We start from the raw sequence: 16,528 nt of genomic DNA, 5'->3' as shown, positions 1-16,528 counted from the left end.
AAGACACACATTGCCACCATCAGAAGCTTCTGAAAGAATTGTTGGACAGGGAAGACACATTAAAGGAAGACAAGGAAGAAGAGTGACAAGAAGATGCAGGTTTTGCTGAATGTTGTATGTAGAAAAGCATTGGAGAGGATGTTTTACAGGCAGTGTGTGTTTTTATTGCATGCACATCAATTGAAGCTGTGAATATACATCTTGTACATAATCATTTTAAAATTGTTCTCAGGTATTTGCAATGTACACCAAAATGTTAATAATAATAAAAAAAAATTACAAAAAATCACAGCTTTTTATTCTATCTCCTCAAATAGAGGGCATCCGCGTTAAGAAACTAATTTCTATAAATTAATGCCACGCCTCAAATAGAAGCTGCACTAACTTAGACTTAGACTTAGACAAACTTTAATGATCCACAAGGGAAATTGTTCCACACAGTAGCCCAGTTACAAAGGATGGAAAGGATCGGGTACACAAGGGCACAAAAAGAGGGCAAATTACAAAAGGTATAAAGTAGACAAAAAATGTACCATAGTAGCAATATAGAATATAACATATATGTAATATTTACATATTATATATACAGTATATAATATATATTGATATATTATTATATTAAAGTTATAGTACCAATGATTGTCACACACACACTAGGTGTGGTGAGGTGAGCAGTGATCAGCAGCAGTGGCCGCGCCCGGGAATACGTTTTGGTGATTTAACCCCCAATTCCAACCCTTGATGAGGGAGGTAATGGGTCCCATTTTTATAGTCTTTGGTATGACTCGGCCAGGGTTTAAACTCACGACATATTATAATATATTATTTTATAATATGTACAATATGTGACAAATCCCAATTACAATGGACAATATTACAGTATATGTAACAGCTACAGCATAAAATAGAGAGTAGATCCAGCAGAAAATATACATTATAAACAAAAAGAGGTAGCTAACATAGAAGTGGCCAGGTAATAGACAGATATCATCTATTGCTGTATGGCGAGTGATTATACAGCTGGATGGAGTGCGGAATGAAGGAGTTCTTGAATATAGTTGGCTGCAATTATTTTTTACTATAAACTTTACTCATAATAGACGTCATCGCCGCAGCACAGCATGTGGTATCTACAAAGCTGACGTTTACAGCGGACTAGAAACAAGCAAAAATGAACATTAATGTTGATAAAGGCTACATACAGTACTATCTATCTATAAAGTACTATCTATCCCCAAATCGAAGCCCTATTAAGCCGCACATGATTACAGTGTTTCCCACACATTCATTTATTTGTGGCGGCCCGCCACGAAAGAATTACGTCCGCCACAAATAAATAAATAAAAAAATTTTTTTTTTAAATATATTGTTTTTTTGTCTTCTCCAGCTTCTCAGGCAAATCATATAGTTGATGTAGATGCCCATATCGGCTGTTCAGATTTACTTTACAAAAGAGAAGTGTAGGATACTTCTCTTTTTGCCTTATTTGTATTTGACTTTATTAAATGTATTTATATTAGAAACACACCATGTGTATATAACAAAGGGTGCACAGTCTGCAGGCACTAGGAAACACATGGGTAAGTGTAGGGAGTAAAACTGATGGCAGTCTAAAGTTCAAGATTTTTGGAGCTCTTTGTTAAGTGGATCAGATGTTTGATGAAGCTCTGTGTCTATCTACCACCACTACTGTTTCCTGTTTATTTGTTACTGACTGTGGCAGGACACCTCTGCCTCTGTTTCACTTTATGTTGCTGGTAAATAATATGGTTGTAGTAGTAGGCTAAAGTTAAATTATTTAGTATGCACTAATTAAAGGGGCAGAGCTTTATGATACATTTTAGCTTTTATATTTTATAAGATATATTTTTTGTAAGAACCACAATTAATAAATATATTTCAGTGAATAACTTATTGTTCAAGTCTGTATATAAATATGTACATAAAGTGTTGTAATTATATTGTAAAATGGATGGATGGATGGATGGATGGATGGATGGACGTTTAAAACAAAATTTTATTATTAATTAGTAAGTATACATTTTTTTAGCCTTTTTGGAGAAAATCATATCATTGTAGTAAATTATGCAAATTACCACAGGTATCTTGGCAGTTAATGGGAAATACTGGATTATGTGTCATAATTGATGCCATTGCCCCCATATACTTATTCAAATGTAATTAACTTAATTTAGTATCCGAATGCAGCTGAGATAGGCTCCAGCATCCCCCGCGACCCCGAAAGGGACAAACGGTAGAAAATGGATGGACGGATAATATCCTTATTTATTTGTGCCCTACCCTTTAATAAACTCCTGGTACTCACTGCAGTAAATAAGCACTCCTAGCCACCATATTAAGCAATATGATATTTCAGTTGCAATGCTGTAAATGACTGTACACATGTCTGCTACTCTAAATCACTCAGTTGACTTGTGAAATAAACTGTGATTTTTGTATTCTGTCTCACTTTTTAGTTGTCAGTGTTTTTCAATGCGGTACTAAACGTCATTCTGCTAAACTAAAAGTGGTAATCTTTTACCTGCATAAACGAGCTGAAAAAGCTGAAAACATCAAGTTGGCGTACGTTACAACTCATTTCAGCGCTGTTCTCCCATTGCTTCCCTTTCAAAGTAGAGGAAGAGGAAGAGAAAAAAAGGCTTATGGCCTTCTGCCTTTTTTTGCTCGCCATCAAACGAGCAGCGGGTGTCCCAAACAAAGACTTGGTATTGTGTATATTTCAATGAGTCACAACATAAGCATTCATTCCGGTCACTGCAACAATATGTTCATAAATAAAAAACAATAGAGGTGGAAAAAACTAATTCTATGTAAGTTATAAAGTACATCTCTTATCTATAAACTTTCAAAGGTCTACATATTTTGCTGTCATTTAGGGACTTTTTTGTGTGTTATAATTACACAATCATTGTAAAGAGAGGTTGAACAGTAAATGACAACATAAAAGCTGCATCAAATACATAATAATAAGATGTCCTCCTACCGAATAAGTCACAATAGAGCAGTTCTTCTCAAATAGTGGTGGCACATGTGACCCCGGGAAAAATTCTTTATCAGTATCATATCCTCTATACTTTTGAATCTGCCTAATCATCCATCCATCCATTTTCTACCGCTTGTCCATTTTTGGGGTTGCAGTAAACTTTATTACGAAAAGGTAAGAAACAAATGATTGGAAAACAAAATATTATATACAGTAAAATTACAGTATGTACTGTCGAAAAAGTTATTTTTTTATGAGTGCAAATATGTGCCCTGCACTGAAATTGTATTGAAGGTAAAAAAAACATTTCTTGGCAAATTGTAAAATTTTGTGCATGGTTTTGTTATCATTCATTGTCTTTCCTCGTGTTTTTAAAAATGGCCATTGCATGTACATTAATAGTATACAACTTTTTAATCGGTGCTGTCAAATGATTACTTTGAAAAAAAATTTATCAGTCTTGGATTAGACGGTATAGCTCGGTTGGTAAAGTGGCCGTGCCAGCTACTTGAGAGTTCCAGGTTCAAGCCCCGCTTCCACCATCCTAGTCACTGCCGTTGTGTCCTTGGGCAAGACACTTTACCCACCTGCTCCCAGTGCCACCCACACTGGCTTAAATGTAACTTAGATATTGGGTTTCACTATGTAAAGCGCTATATAAATATAATTCACTTCACTCTTCTACCTCGTCTTTGCACTAACACATGCATTGACCATATAACAACCTGAGCCACCTTTCAGGTAAACATCCGCGGTTAAGATGAAGGAGCATGTACGGTCAACATAAATTGCATGAGTAATCTGCACTTTTTTTTCCCAAGACGGCGCCGCTGTAGTGGCTGCTGGTGGCAGGAGCTCTGTGCTCTTGTGTCATCCTTTTGTGTTCCTGATGTTTCCCTCTTGTTTTCATGTGGGGGTTTTTTGCCTTTTGGTTGGGGACCCTTTGAGATTGTGTGACTTTCGTGACTTGTGCTTTTTTGTGAACTTCTGGATCTGCCTCCCTAGAGCCTTTTGGCCATGGAGACCAGCTGCTGGGTCTCTGCCACACCAGAGTCTGTTAACTGCGGAGCTAGCGCTGAGCGCCGGGACGGACAAGCTTCACAGTGTCTTGGCTTAATGAGCAGGTATCGGACACCTCGGTCTCCTTGGACGCATCCTCGCTCATCCATGCAGACTGGACACTGGCCGAGAGTTATTGGGGTTAGGGTGGAGTCAGCTCTCTTGGTTGCTTTGTTGGGTCTGCTCCTGTCTCTGGCCATGCTCCCCCCACCCCAGCAGACGATGGTGTGGAACACCGCAGAGGCCACCACAGTGTATATGGGTGTTGAAATGATGTTTTTGTTTGGTTGCTTGTCTATGCATGGTGCAATCGTGTGTGTGCAATATATATTATTGGTTAATTATTTTTAGTTTTTTTGTTGGTTTACTTCTGTAGCTATATGTAGAAATGGCGCTGCTGGAATGGCAGCTGGTTGCATCAGCTCTGCTGTTTTAATGCCTTTAACGTCCTTTGAGTTATTTGATGTTTTCCTCTTACACACAGGTTTATGTGTGCTATGGCTATGAGTTTTTTTTTTTCTTTTTCCTTGGCCTCAGTCTGGACTAAGGCTGAAACGACGCGTCGACGTAGTCGACGTCATCGGTTACGTAAATACGTCGACGCCGTTTTTGTGCGTCGACGCGTCGCATATTTACGTCACACTACCGTCATGGCGGACCGCAAAGCAGACGATCAAAGCAGACGATGCGAGCGGTGCGAGCGAGGGGGAAAAGCATGCCAAAAGTGGTCAAAAGTGTGGGAGTATTTCAATAAACGGCCTAATAATGTTGTTGTATGCACACTGTGTCGAGCGGAAATGGCCTATCATAGCAGCACAACGGCTATGAACGAACATTTGAAAAGAAAACCATCAACTAGTCAATCGTCCGCGCGAGCATACGTTGTCATCATTACACAAAAACATGAATGTGTCATTTGTATCTGCTAGGGGTGTAACGGTACGTGTTTTGTATTGAACCGTTTCGGTACGGGGCTTTCGGTTCGGCACGGGGGTGTACCGAACGAGTTTGTAAGCTAAAGCTAACTTTAGCTGCTAAAGTCTTAACAAGCTGCTTCGCTCCTTCTGCCTCTGTCTCAGCACGCAGCATTGTCCCACCCACACAACCATCTGATTGGTACACACGCAGCATTGTCCCACCCACACAACCATCTGATTGGTACACACGCAGCATTGTCCCACCCACACAACCATCTGATTGGTACACACGAAGCATTATCAGCCAATCAGCAGTGTGTATTCAGAGCGCATGTAGTCAGCGCTTCAGCGTTTTGATTGATTGATTGATTGAGACTTTTATTAGTAGGTTGCACAGTGAAGTACATATTCCGTACAATTGACCACTAAATGGTAACACCCGAATAAGTTTTTCAACTTGTTTAAGTCGGGGTCCACTTAAATTGATTCATGATACAGATATATACTATCATATATACTATCATCATAATACAGTCATCACACAAGATAATCACATTGAATTATTTACATTATTTACAATCAGGAGTGTGGAGGGGGGGTGGGGTGGGGATATGGACATCAAGTAGTGGACATAGAGAGAGAGAGAGAGAGAGAGATCAGAAGGCATAAGAAAAAGAATCTGCATTTGATTGTTTACATTTGATTATTAGCAATCCGGGGAGGGTATTAGTTTAGGGTTGTAGCTGCCTGGAGGTGAACTTTTATAGCGGTTTTGAAGGAGGATAGAGATGCCCTGTCTTTTATACCTGTTGGGAGCGCATTCCACATTGATGTGGCATAGAAAGAGAATGAGTTAAGACCTTTGTTAGTTCGGAATCTGGGTTTAACGTGGTTAGTGGAGCACCCCCTGGTGTTGTGGTTATGGCGGTCATTTACGTTAAGGAAGTAGTTTGACATGTACTTCGGTATCAGGGAAGTGTAGTGGATTTTATAGACTAGGCTCAGTGCAAGTTGTTTAACTCTGTCCTCCACCTTGAGCCAGCCCACTTTAGAGAAGTGGGTAAGAGTGAGGTGGGATCTGGGGTGGAGGTCTAGAAGTAACCTGACTAGCTTGTTCTGAGATGTTTGGAGTTTAGATTTGAGGGTTTTGGAGGTGCTAGGGTACCAGGAGGTGCATGCGTAATCGAAAAAGGGTTGAACGAGAGTTCCCGCCAGAATCCTCAAGGTGCTTTTGTTGACCAGAGAGGAAATTCTGTAGAGAAATCTCGTTCGTTGGTTAACCTTTTTGATTACCTTGGTTGCCATTTTATCACAGGAAAGGTTAGCCTCTAGAATGGAACCTAGGTAGGTGACCTCATCTTTCCTGGTGATGACACTGTCACCTACTTTTATGTTGAAGTGATTGACTCTCTTAAGTTTGATGTGGGACCCAAACAGGATGGATTCTGTTTTACCCAAGTGTATGGATAGCTTGTTGTCAGCGAGCCAGGTGCAAGTTCTACAGAGCTCAGCACTGAGGATTTTCTCCACCTGTGACTTGTCCTTGCCGGATACCAGCAGGGCAGAGTCATCCGCAAACAAAAACAATTCACAGTCACATGCCGATGACATGTCGTTTATGTATATTAGGAACAGTAAAGGTCCCAATATACTGCCTTGGGGGACTCCACAGCTCACCGAGAGGGGGGGGGACACGGTGCCGTTCACCTCTACCACCTGCGTGGAGCAGATAGGTGTTTAGCAGGTGAGCATCAGGCAGCGGACTCTCCCCAAATGATAATAAACACCTCCCAGTCAACTACTAGTAACATCACTATGAGCCCGTTGACCTTCTAGAAATATAAACTGCAGCTCAGCTCACTCGCAGTCCTGGCTTGAGGTGAAGGCTAATTACCTCTCAGTTCCAGCCACATCGACCCCTTCTGAGCGCCTATTTTCAGCTGCTGGGAATATTGTAAAGAAGAAAAGAACCAAACATGTACACATGCTAACCTTTCTTCATTACAACTGTTAGTCACTCACTGGAATGAGTAGAATTGGTTATTGTGTACTGTGTTGGACTGGATGTTTATTTTGCACATTTTAAAAGCAATACTTAATGTTTACAGTGCTCCAGAATATTTAGATTGGCACTTTTTTGTATTGGATGTTTATCTTTATTTTTGCACATTTTAGAAATGAGCAATACTTTCACTTTTGTTGAAATGTTTACACTGTTGTTACAGAATATTTCGTTTTGCACTTTTTTGTATTGGATGTTTATCTTTATTTTTGCACATTTTAAAGCAAAATAAGCAATACTTTTTCTTTTGAAATGCTTATACTATTGCAGAATATTAAGATTTGCACTGGATGTTGACTTTTATATTTGCACATTAAAAAGCAAATAAGCTACTTTTAATTTTGTTAAATGTTAAAAGTTTTAAATGTTTACATTTGACAGAATATTTAGTCATGTTGTTGTCAATGTTGACTGAGTGGCCATACTTCTTTTTTTTTGTAAATAAAAGCCGTGCCTTTTGAAAAAACAGGCCTACATTTATTTTTTCATCTTCATTTGAATAAAAAAATAATCGGTAAAAGGAAAAATAATCTATAGATTAATCGGAAAAATAATCTATAGATTAACCGATTAATCGAAAAAATAATCTATAGATTAATCGATAGAAAAATAATCGTTAGCTGCAGCCTTAGTCTGGACCCCCCTCCAGAATCCCAGGCTTAAACCCCCATCCCTGTAGCGTTTACCTGTTTCTCACCTTTTTTGTAGGGGCGCCGGAAGTTGGCAGACCCGTCAGCGATCCTGTTCTGTCTCCCTGTACAGTTTGTCTGATCTTGAATGGGATTGTGCTGAAAATCTTAATTTCCCCTCGGGGATTAATAAAGTACTTCTGATTCTGATTCTGATTCTGTTACCTTATTAACACAATATATATATATATTTTTTTTCCGGACTATAATGTGCAATAATGTTATATGTGTATATGTATATATATATATGCATATGTATGGATACATGCATGTGTGTGGATATATACATATATATATATATAGATACATATCTTATTTTTTTATATATATTTTTTACTATTTATATTACTGAGTTATTGTGTATGCACCTTAGGGCAGTGGTCCCAAACCACTTTTAATTTTTTTTTTTTTTTTTTTTTGTCACAAAAAAATACAATCATGTGTGCTTACGGACTGTATCCCTGCAGACTGTATTGATCTATATTGATATATAATGTAGGAACCAGAAATATTAATAACAGAAAGAAACAACCCTTTAGTGCGAATGAGTGTGAAGGAGGTTTTTTGGGTTGGTGCACTAATTGTAAGTGTATCTTGTGTTTTTTATGTTGATTTAATTTTTAAAAAAAGAAAGAAAAAAAAAAGTGTTTTATTTTTTATTTTTATTTTTTTTTAATTCGTGTGCGGCCCGGTACCAATCGATCCACGGACCGGTACCGGGCCGCGGCCCTGTGGTTGGGGACCACTGCCTTAGGGGATCTGCTCCAATTTGGTTTTTCTTTGAACCGGTTCACTGTAATAATGACAAATAAAACTCTATTCTATTCTATTCTATTCTAATATTTTTTGTGATTAATCGTATGAGTTAACTTGTTTGTTTTTTTACATCCCTAATTCTAATACAAGTTTACATCCACACTTCAGGTAAACACATCAACAAAAAAGACACTTCATAAAGGGTGCAAACATACACAACAAATACAACGCCAGGTAGCTTAAAAGTAATAGTATACATTATAGTATTTCTCCAATGTATTGTGCTGTAGAGCAGTGGTCCCCAACCTTTTTGTAGCTGCGGACCGGTCAACGCTTGAAAATTTGTCCCACGTGGGTATTTTTTTTTTTAATTATTATTTTTTTTTTAATAAGGAAATACAATCATGTGTGCTTACAGACTGTACCCCTGCAGACTGTATTGATCTATATTGATATATAATGTATATATTGTGTTTTTTGTGTTGATTTAATAAAAATAAAAATAAAAAATAAAAATAAATGTTTTATTTTTTTATTTTTTTATTGTGTGGCCCGGTACCAATCTACCGGTCCGTGGCCCGGTGGTTGGGGACCACTGCTGTAGAGCACTTGTTGCCGCAAATAGTACACTTTAACCATCAAAATGCTGTGATGTTATTTAATTAATTCCTATACTAAATTCCTGGAATAACACATGGGAGAACAGAAATTAATTTTTTTAAATTGCGTTGCTTTATCAAAACATTTAATAGTGCTATAAAGTAGTTTAATAGTTAAAAGTAGTGTACTAACTCATGGTCACATCATCATCTTTTTGCTCTTTGCTCTACTTACCACCGCACTGTTGTTTATTATTTTTGCACGTGTTAGTTATATAAGTACTTGTTTATATTTTTGGTTAATTGTTAATATTTATTGTTTACATAGGGAGCATATACAAAGAGAGCACAATACTGAGTCAAATTATGTGTGGTAAACATAGTTGGCCAATAAAGCTGATTCTGATTTTTTTTTAAAAATAGAATCTTACCCCTTTATTTATTTACTTATTTGTTTACTAATAATGTATACCTTTATCAAATTGACATTGTATTTTGAGAAGGGCATGTGGTGTGTGCAAAAACAACATAAGAAAATTCAACAAAATGTTACTATTCTCTAACAGTATGCCTTCAACATGAAGCATACTGGACCCATTGTCATATCCACTGTAACATTTGTTTTTCTAGTAACTCCACAATGTTCCATGCATGTTATCATCTGCATTATCCTCAGCATATACATTCCAAGCAAGCATCATGTGACTTCGAATCAGATAAAATGCAGAAGAGCAGCTTCTCTTTTCCAAAACACCTACGACCACATACGTCCAACACGAGGAAACGGCAAACATTTTGAGGAACTTCTCACATCCTCCTTTCCTTTCCTCACCTACGGTACACCTTTCAATTCCAACCGCTGGCTTGGAAACAAGAAAAACTAACTATCGTCTCCTCCTTAATGCAGCATCAAGTGTTCTGATCTCCAAACAGCATCCAATTGCGCTGCTATTTAACTGCTGGACCCTCGGGTGAAATCCGGCCAGTGTTTCTAGTTGTCACAGCAGATGTAAACTGGACAAAGTGCTTAAGTGGCGCTGGTGCAGTGTTATTTAGGATTCGATAGGCCATTCGTATTGATGCTAATCTTTGAATGTTATATTTTTGGAGAAATAAACAGTGATTGTGGTTTTCGGTCAAGGATTTTGAGCGATTGTTTGTGCAAGGTTTCCAATGGCCTTAGTGTCATTTTGCTTGCCAGGAACAAACATGTCATACAATAATAAAAACGAGACATAATCATTGCATTAAAATAAGTTGGAGCTGCCTCCAGTGTTAACACATTCATGATACATTTGAAAATGTTTATGTTGGATTTAAGACTCTGGCACATCTGTTTGACATGTTTTTTTTTAAATGTTTTTTTTACACAGAGGATCTTTGAGAAGCGTGTTGTCAAAAGGGCCTTAAAATCAGCAGAGTACTCTGGCATACATCACATTAAATGTTGAGATGGTCTTACAAAAAACAACAGAACACTTCTGTCCATTAGAGGATATTCGAGTAGTGTTTTTACAGCGGATCCTTAAATCTGCAGAGTTTTCCTGTCAATCAGAACACAGGTGTCTAAAAGTGACAAGAAAACAATTGTACCACATTCAACTGCAGCGCTCCCTAACTCAATATTATTTCGTGCAAAAAGCTATATTCTAAACATTTTTTTTAACATTGGAATGCTTTTTGAAATTAATTGTACAATAACTGAACTTTAATATCTGCTAGTCACCTTGACTTCTGATTGCAGATCCAAATTTCCATCAGTTTGTTGGCACACGATATGATAATAAACAAATTAAGGCAGCAAATGTGTAATAATGTCATGTGGCGATTATGCTTTTTTTGAGGTTTTGCAGCTACAAGTGGCCTGTTGAGGGCAGCCGTAACTGTGAAAATGAGTTTGACACGGATCTTTGGCTCGCGTTTTGGCAGCAAAGCCTTATTCACAACAGTGTGCTTTTGTCACATGGAGGACAATTGACTAATCCGCCTGAAGTGCTCCTGTCATACGTAGAGGATCTTTGACTATAGCGTTTTTGCAGAAGGTCACTAAAAACAGTATGTCGCACCTGTTATACAAAACCCAAAACAAGTGAAGTTGGCACGTTGTGTAATTCGTAAATAAAAACAATGATTTGCAAATAATTTTCAACTTATATTCAATTGAATAAACTGCAAAGACAAGATATTTGATGTTTGAACTGAGAAACATTTTTTTGCAAGTAATCATTAACTTAGAATTTAATGGCAGCAACACATTGTAAAAAGTTGGCACAGAGGCATTTTTACCACTGTGTTATATGACCTTTCCTTTTAACAACACTCAGTAAACGTTTGGGAACTGAGGAGACCAATTTTTTAAGCTTTTCAGGTGGAATTATTTCCCATTCTTGCTTGATGTACAGCTTAAGTTGTTCAACAGTCCGGTCCAGTCTCCTTTGTGGTATTTTAGGCTTCATATTGCGCCACACATTTTCAATGGTTGACAGGTCTGGACTACAGGCAGACCAGTCTAGTACCCGCACTCTTGGCATTGTCTTGCTGAAATAAGCAGGGGCGTCCATGATAAAGTTGCTTGGATGGCAACATATGTTGCTCCAAAACCTGTATGTACCTTTCAGCATTAATGGTGCCTTCATGATGGCTTTTGAACTTTGCGTCTGTAACAAACCGGATGGTTCTTTTCCTCTTTGTCCTGGAGGACACGATGTCCACAGTTTCCAAAAACAATTTGAAATGTGGACTCGTCAGACAACAGAACACTTTTCCACTTTGCGTCAGTCCATCTTAGATGAGCTCGGGCCCAGCAAAGCCGGCGGCGTTTCTGGGTGTTGTTGAGAAATGGCTTTTGCTTTGCAAAATAGAGTTTTAACTTGCACTTACAGCTGTAGCGACCAAATGTAGTGACTGACAGTGGTTTTCTAAAATGTTCCTGAGCCCATGTGGTGATATCTTTTACACACTGATGTCGCTTATTGATGCAGTACCGCTCGAGGGATTGAAGGTCTGTAATATCATTGCTTACATGCAGGGATTTCTCCAGATTCTCTGAACCTTTTGATGATATTACGGACAGTGTATGGTGAAATCCCTGAATTCCTTGCAATAGCTCGCTGAGAAATTTTGTTCTTAAACTGTTCAACAATTTGCCCTCGCCCTATCCTTGTTTGTGAATGACTGAACATTTCATGGAAGCTGCTTTTATACCCAATCATGGCACCCACCTGTTCCCAATTAGCCTGTTCACCTGTGGGATGTTCCAAATAAGTGTTTGAGCATTCCTCAACTTTCTCAGTCTTTTTTGCCACTTGTGCCAGCTTTTTTAAAACATGTTGCAGGCATCAAATTCCAAATGAGCTAATATTTGCAAAAAATAACAAAGTTTTCCAGTTTGAACGTTAAGTATCTTGTCTTTGCAGTCTATTCAATTGAATATAGGTTGAAAAGGATTTGCAAATCATTGTATTCTGTTTTTAATTACGATTTACACAACGTGCCAACTTCACTGATTTTGGCTTTTGTATTTAGGATTTTTGATTAGGGTTTTAGCTGCAGGTCCTTAAAAACAGCAGAGCCCTCCTGTCAAATAGAGGATCTTTGAGTCGTGTTTTTGCAGCAGGTCATTGAAAAACAACAACAGGAACTTTAAATATTTTGTGTTGCAGCCGGTCCTTAAAATATGAGATAACTCCTGTCAAATAAAGATAATATTTGACTAGTATTTTGCTGGTATAGTCCTTTAATTTAATCGAATTATGACATAATTTATGCCTATATTTTCCATTTGGTGAGGTCAAAACGCCAAAGTATGACAGATTCTTGCATTGACAGTAAATTATATGCAAAAAATTATTGTTATTGTTCATTATCAATAGCGCTATTTCTATTGGTATTTTTATTGCTCCATTTGTAGTGTAATAATGCTCATTGTCATTTCTGTATTATTATTTATTTCGCTAATTGCTTCTTTGCTATCACTTTTACCATCATGTTTGTATACTGTATATCGTATTTGCTGATGTTGCTCTATTGTTGTTGTTGTTATTATTGTTGTGTTTGCTGTTGTTGTTTTTGTCTCTCTGTCTAATCCCACTCTTGTCCCCACAATTACCCCCTCTGTCTTCCTTTTTTTCTTTTTCTATCCCCTCTTTCTCCGGCCCGGCTGCACCAAATGATAATATAAATACATTTAATAAAGTCAAATACAAATAAGGCAACAAGAGAAGTATCCTACACTTCTCTTTTGTAAAGAAAATCTGAACAGCTGATATGGGCATCTACATCAACTATATGATTTGCCTGAGAAGCTGGAGAGGACAAAAATACTAATAAAATAATAATAATAATATATATGCAAAATAAGAATAATACTGAAGGAAGAAGTCTGGCCTCCCTGCAAAATTCTGTCAATATGGGCCTCAGAACAATGACGTTGTTGCTCTGTCCTTAATAGTGGTATAACTTTTGTTGACAAAATGCAATTTATTGTCAGAAATTGTCATGAATTACATCATGTGTGCATCCATTATCAAGTTGATCGTGTAAGCAGGTAACTTAAACAAACATGCTCCTATTCAATAATTACATTTTGTGCTTCCATCCATTCTGTGAAACATGTCTTTCTTTTGACTTGCGTCCTTTGCAGGTGAGGGCTTCCTGTTTTGCCGCTCCAAGTGAAAACGGGAGAGTGCTAAAAGTCTTCCACGTTTTGTTTAAACTGAACTGTCCCACCCTTGGGTTAACCCAGGGGTGTCAAACTCATTTTAGCTCAGGGGCCACATGGAGGAAAATCTATTCCCAGGTGGGCCGGACTGGTAAAATCGCGGCACGATAACTTAAAAACAAAGACGACTTCAGATTGTATTTTTTTGTTTTACTTTGGCCAAAAATAGAACAGGCACATTCTGAAAATGTACAAATCTCAAACAATCCTTTTGACAAAACACTTCAAATTCTGAGGGAGAAAAAAATGTGTGCGGTTTGAAAAACGCAACAAACTTAGACTTCATCTCAGTGTATCTACAAAGCCAATAAACATGAAGTCACAGCCTATCAGGGATTGAACAGAATAAATAACAAACTTCTAGCTGTCAAATACCTCATTTGTCATGTCCAAGTGTTAATCCTGTGCTAACTCAACAAACTACACACACAGAGGTAGAAACAGTTGAAGATGGTTAAGTTACTTAGACTTAGACTTAGACTTCCTTTTTATTGTCATTCAAATTTGAACTTTACAGTACAGATAAGAACAAAATTTCGTTGCATTAGCTCATGGCAGTGCAGGGTTAAAAATAAATAAGGTGCAGGTATAAATAAATAGATTACTGTACAGATAAATATATTGCACTTTTGCATATGCATCCAGGTTTATGGATGTATATTATATTGTCTTTATATTCCAGCGAATTAATCCATTTTTGGGGGGAATTGAGGGGATTATTATGATGCGTTCAAGAGTCTTACGGCCTGAGGGAAGAAGGTGTTACAGAACCTGAAGGTTCTGCTACGGAGGCTGCGGAACCTCTTTCTAGAGTCCAGCAGTGAAAACAGTCCTTGGTGGGGGTGGGAGGAGTCTCTGCAGATTTTCTGAGCCCTGGTCAGGCAGCGGCTTTTTGCGATCTCCTGGATAGGAGGAAGATACGTCCTGATGATCTTTTCCACTCGCTTTTCTCATTTTTGACAGAGACATTTCGTGCCAAAGAACAATGCGTTCGAAGCAGAAGATCTTAAAGGCCTACTGAAACCCACTACTACCGACCACGCAGTCTGATAGTTTATATATCAATGATTAAATCTTAACATTGCAACAAATGCCAATACGGCCGGGTTAACTTATAAAGTGCAATTTTAAATTTCCCGGGAAATATCCGGCTGAAAACGTCTCGGTATGATGACGTTTGCGCGTGACGTCAAGGGTTGAATCAGACATTTTGGAATAGCACGGTTGCTAGCTTAAGTCGTCTGTTTTCACCACATAATTCCACAGTATTCTGGACATCTGTGTTGGTGAATCTTTTGCAATTTGTTCAATTAACAATGGAGACTACAAAGAAGAAAGCTGTAGGTGGGATCGGTGTATTAGCGGCTGGTTACAGCAACACAACCAGGAGGACTTTGAGTCGGATAGCAGACGCGCTATCCGACGCTAGCCGCCGACCGCACGGATGATCGGGTGAAGTCCTTCGTCGCGCCATCGATCGCTGGAACGCAGGTGAGCATGGGTGTTGATGAGCAGATGAAGGCTGGCTGGCGTAGGTGGAGAGCTAATGTTTTTAGCATAGCTCTGTCGAGGTCCCGTAGCTAAGTTAGCTTCAATGGCGTCGTTAGCAACAGCATTGCTATAGGCTTCGCCAGGCTGGACAGCATTAACCGTGTGGTTACAGGTCCAGGGTTTGGTTTGGTGTCTCCTGATAGTAGTATTGTTGATCTTCTGTCTATCCTTCCAGTCAGGGGCTTATTTCTTGTAATTCTAACTGCAGTTAAGCACGATGCTATCACGTTAGCTCCGTAGCTAAAGCGCTTCGCCGATGTATTGTCGTGGAGATAAAAGTCACTGTGAATGTCCATTTCGCATTCTCGACTCTCATTTTCAAGAGGATATAGTATCAGAGGTGGTTTAAAATACAAATCCGTGATCCACAATAGAAAAAGGAGAAAGTGTGGAATCCAATGAGCCCTTCTACCTAAGTTACGGTCAGAGCGAAAAAAGATACGTCTTGCACTGCACTCTAATCCTTCACTCTCACTTTCCTCACCCACAAATCTTTCATCCTTGCTCAAATTAATGGGGTAATTGTCGCTTTCTCGGTCCGAATCGCTCTCGCTGCTGGTGTAAACAATGTGCAAATGTGAGGAGCCCTTCAACCTGTGACGTCACGCTACTTCCGGTACAGGCAAGGCTTTTTTTTATCAGCGACCAAAAGTTGCGAACTTTATCGTCGATGTTCTCTACTAAATCCTTTCAGCAAAAATATGGCAATATCGCGAAATGATCAAGTATGACACATAGAATGGATCTGCTATCCCCGTTTAAATAAGAACATTTCATTTCAGTAGGCTTTTAAACTGCAGGTTTTGCATTTCAATTGTTTGAGGGGAGGAGCCACAGCCACGTGTTACCATAGCTATATGTGCTTTACTGTGTACCTCTTGCTTGCCCAAGTGTTTGCTTGCCCAACAAAGTTGTTATTGCGACACCCAGTGGACACATTTAGATCAGCACTTTCTTTCATTAAAAAATTTTATACTTAGCAAACTCATCTCGTGGGCCGCATACAACCTGTTTGCGGGCCTGAACCGGCCCGAGGGCCGTACGTTTGACATCCCTGGGTTAACCTGTCACCTCCATTGACACACAGCCGAGGACCTGCTTTGTGTATTTAACGCTGGACTCATTTTAAAGCCTGTTATGAATCAAATGTCTAAATCCTGCAAAAATTCGA

At 38.6% G+C, this 16,528-nt stretch overlaps 1 protein-coding gene across 2 annotated transcripts in view; it reads left to right on the top strand.

The window, feature by feature from the left end:
* Positions 1 to 353, top strand: part of znf366 (zinc finger protein 366) — a 28,737-nt gene extending 28,384 nt beyond the window's left edge. For both annotated transcript variants that reach the window (XM_062024216.1, XM_062024214.1), the window contains one exon: positions 1 to 353. This exon is cut by the window's left edge and continues 408 nt beyond it. In XM_062024216.1, coding sequence (XP_061880200.1) covers positions 1 to 86 — 86 coding nt within the window. In that variant the 3' untranslated portion in view covers positions 87 to 353.
* The last annotated feature ends 16,175 nt before the right edge of the window (positions 354 to 16,528 follow it).

Source organism: Entelurus aequoreus, linkage group LG17 (genome assembly GCF_033978785.1).
Source record: "Entelurus aequoreus isolate RoL-2023_Sb linkage group LG17, RoL_Eaeq_v1.1, whole genome shotgun sequence".
Classification (NCBI taxonomy): Eukaryota; Metazoa; Chordata; class Actinopteri; order Syngnathiformes; family Syngnathidae; genus Entelurus; species Entelurus aequoreus.
Note: the sequence above shows the minus strand (reverse complement) of the source record. Positions and strands in the feature narration are given on the sequence as shown.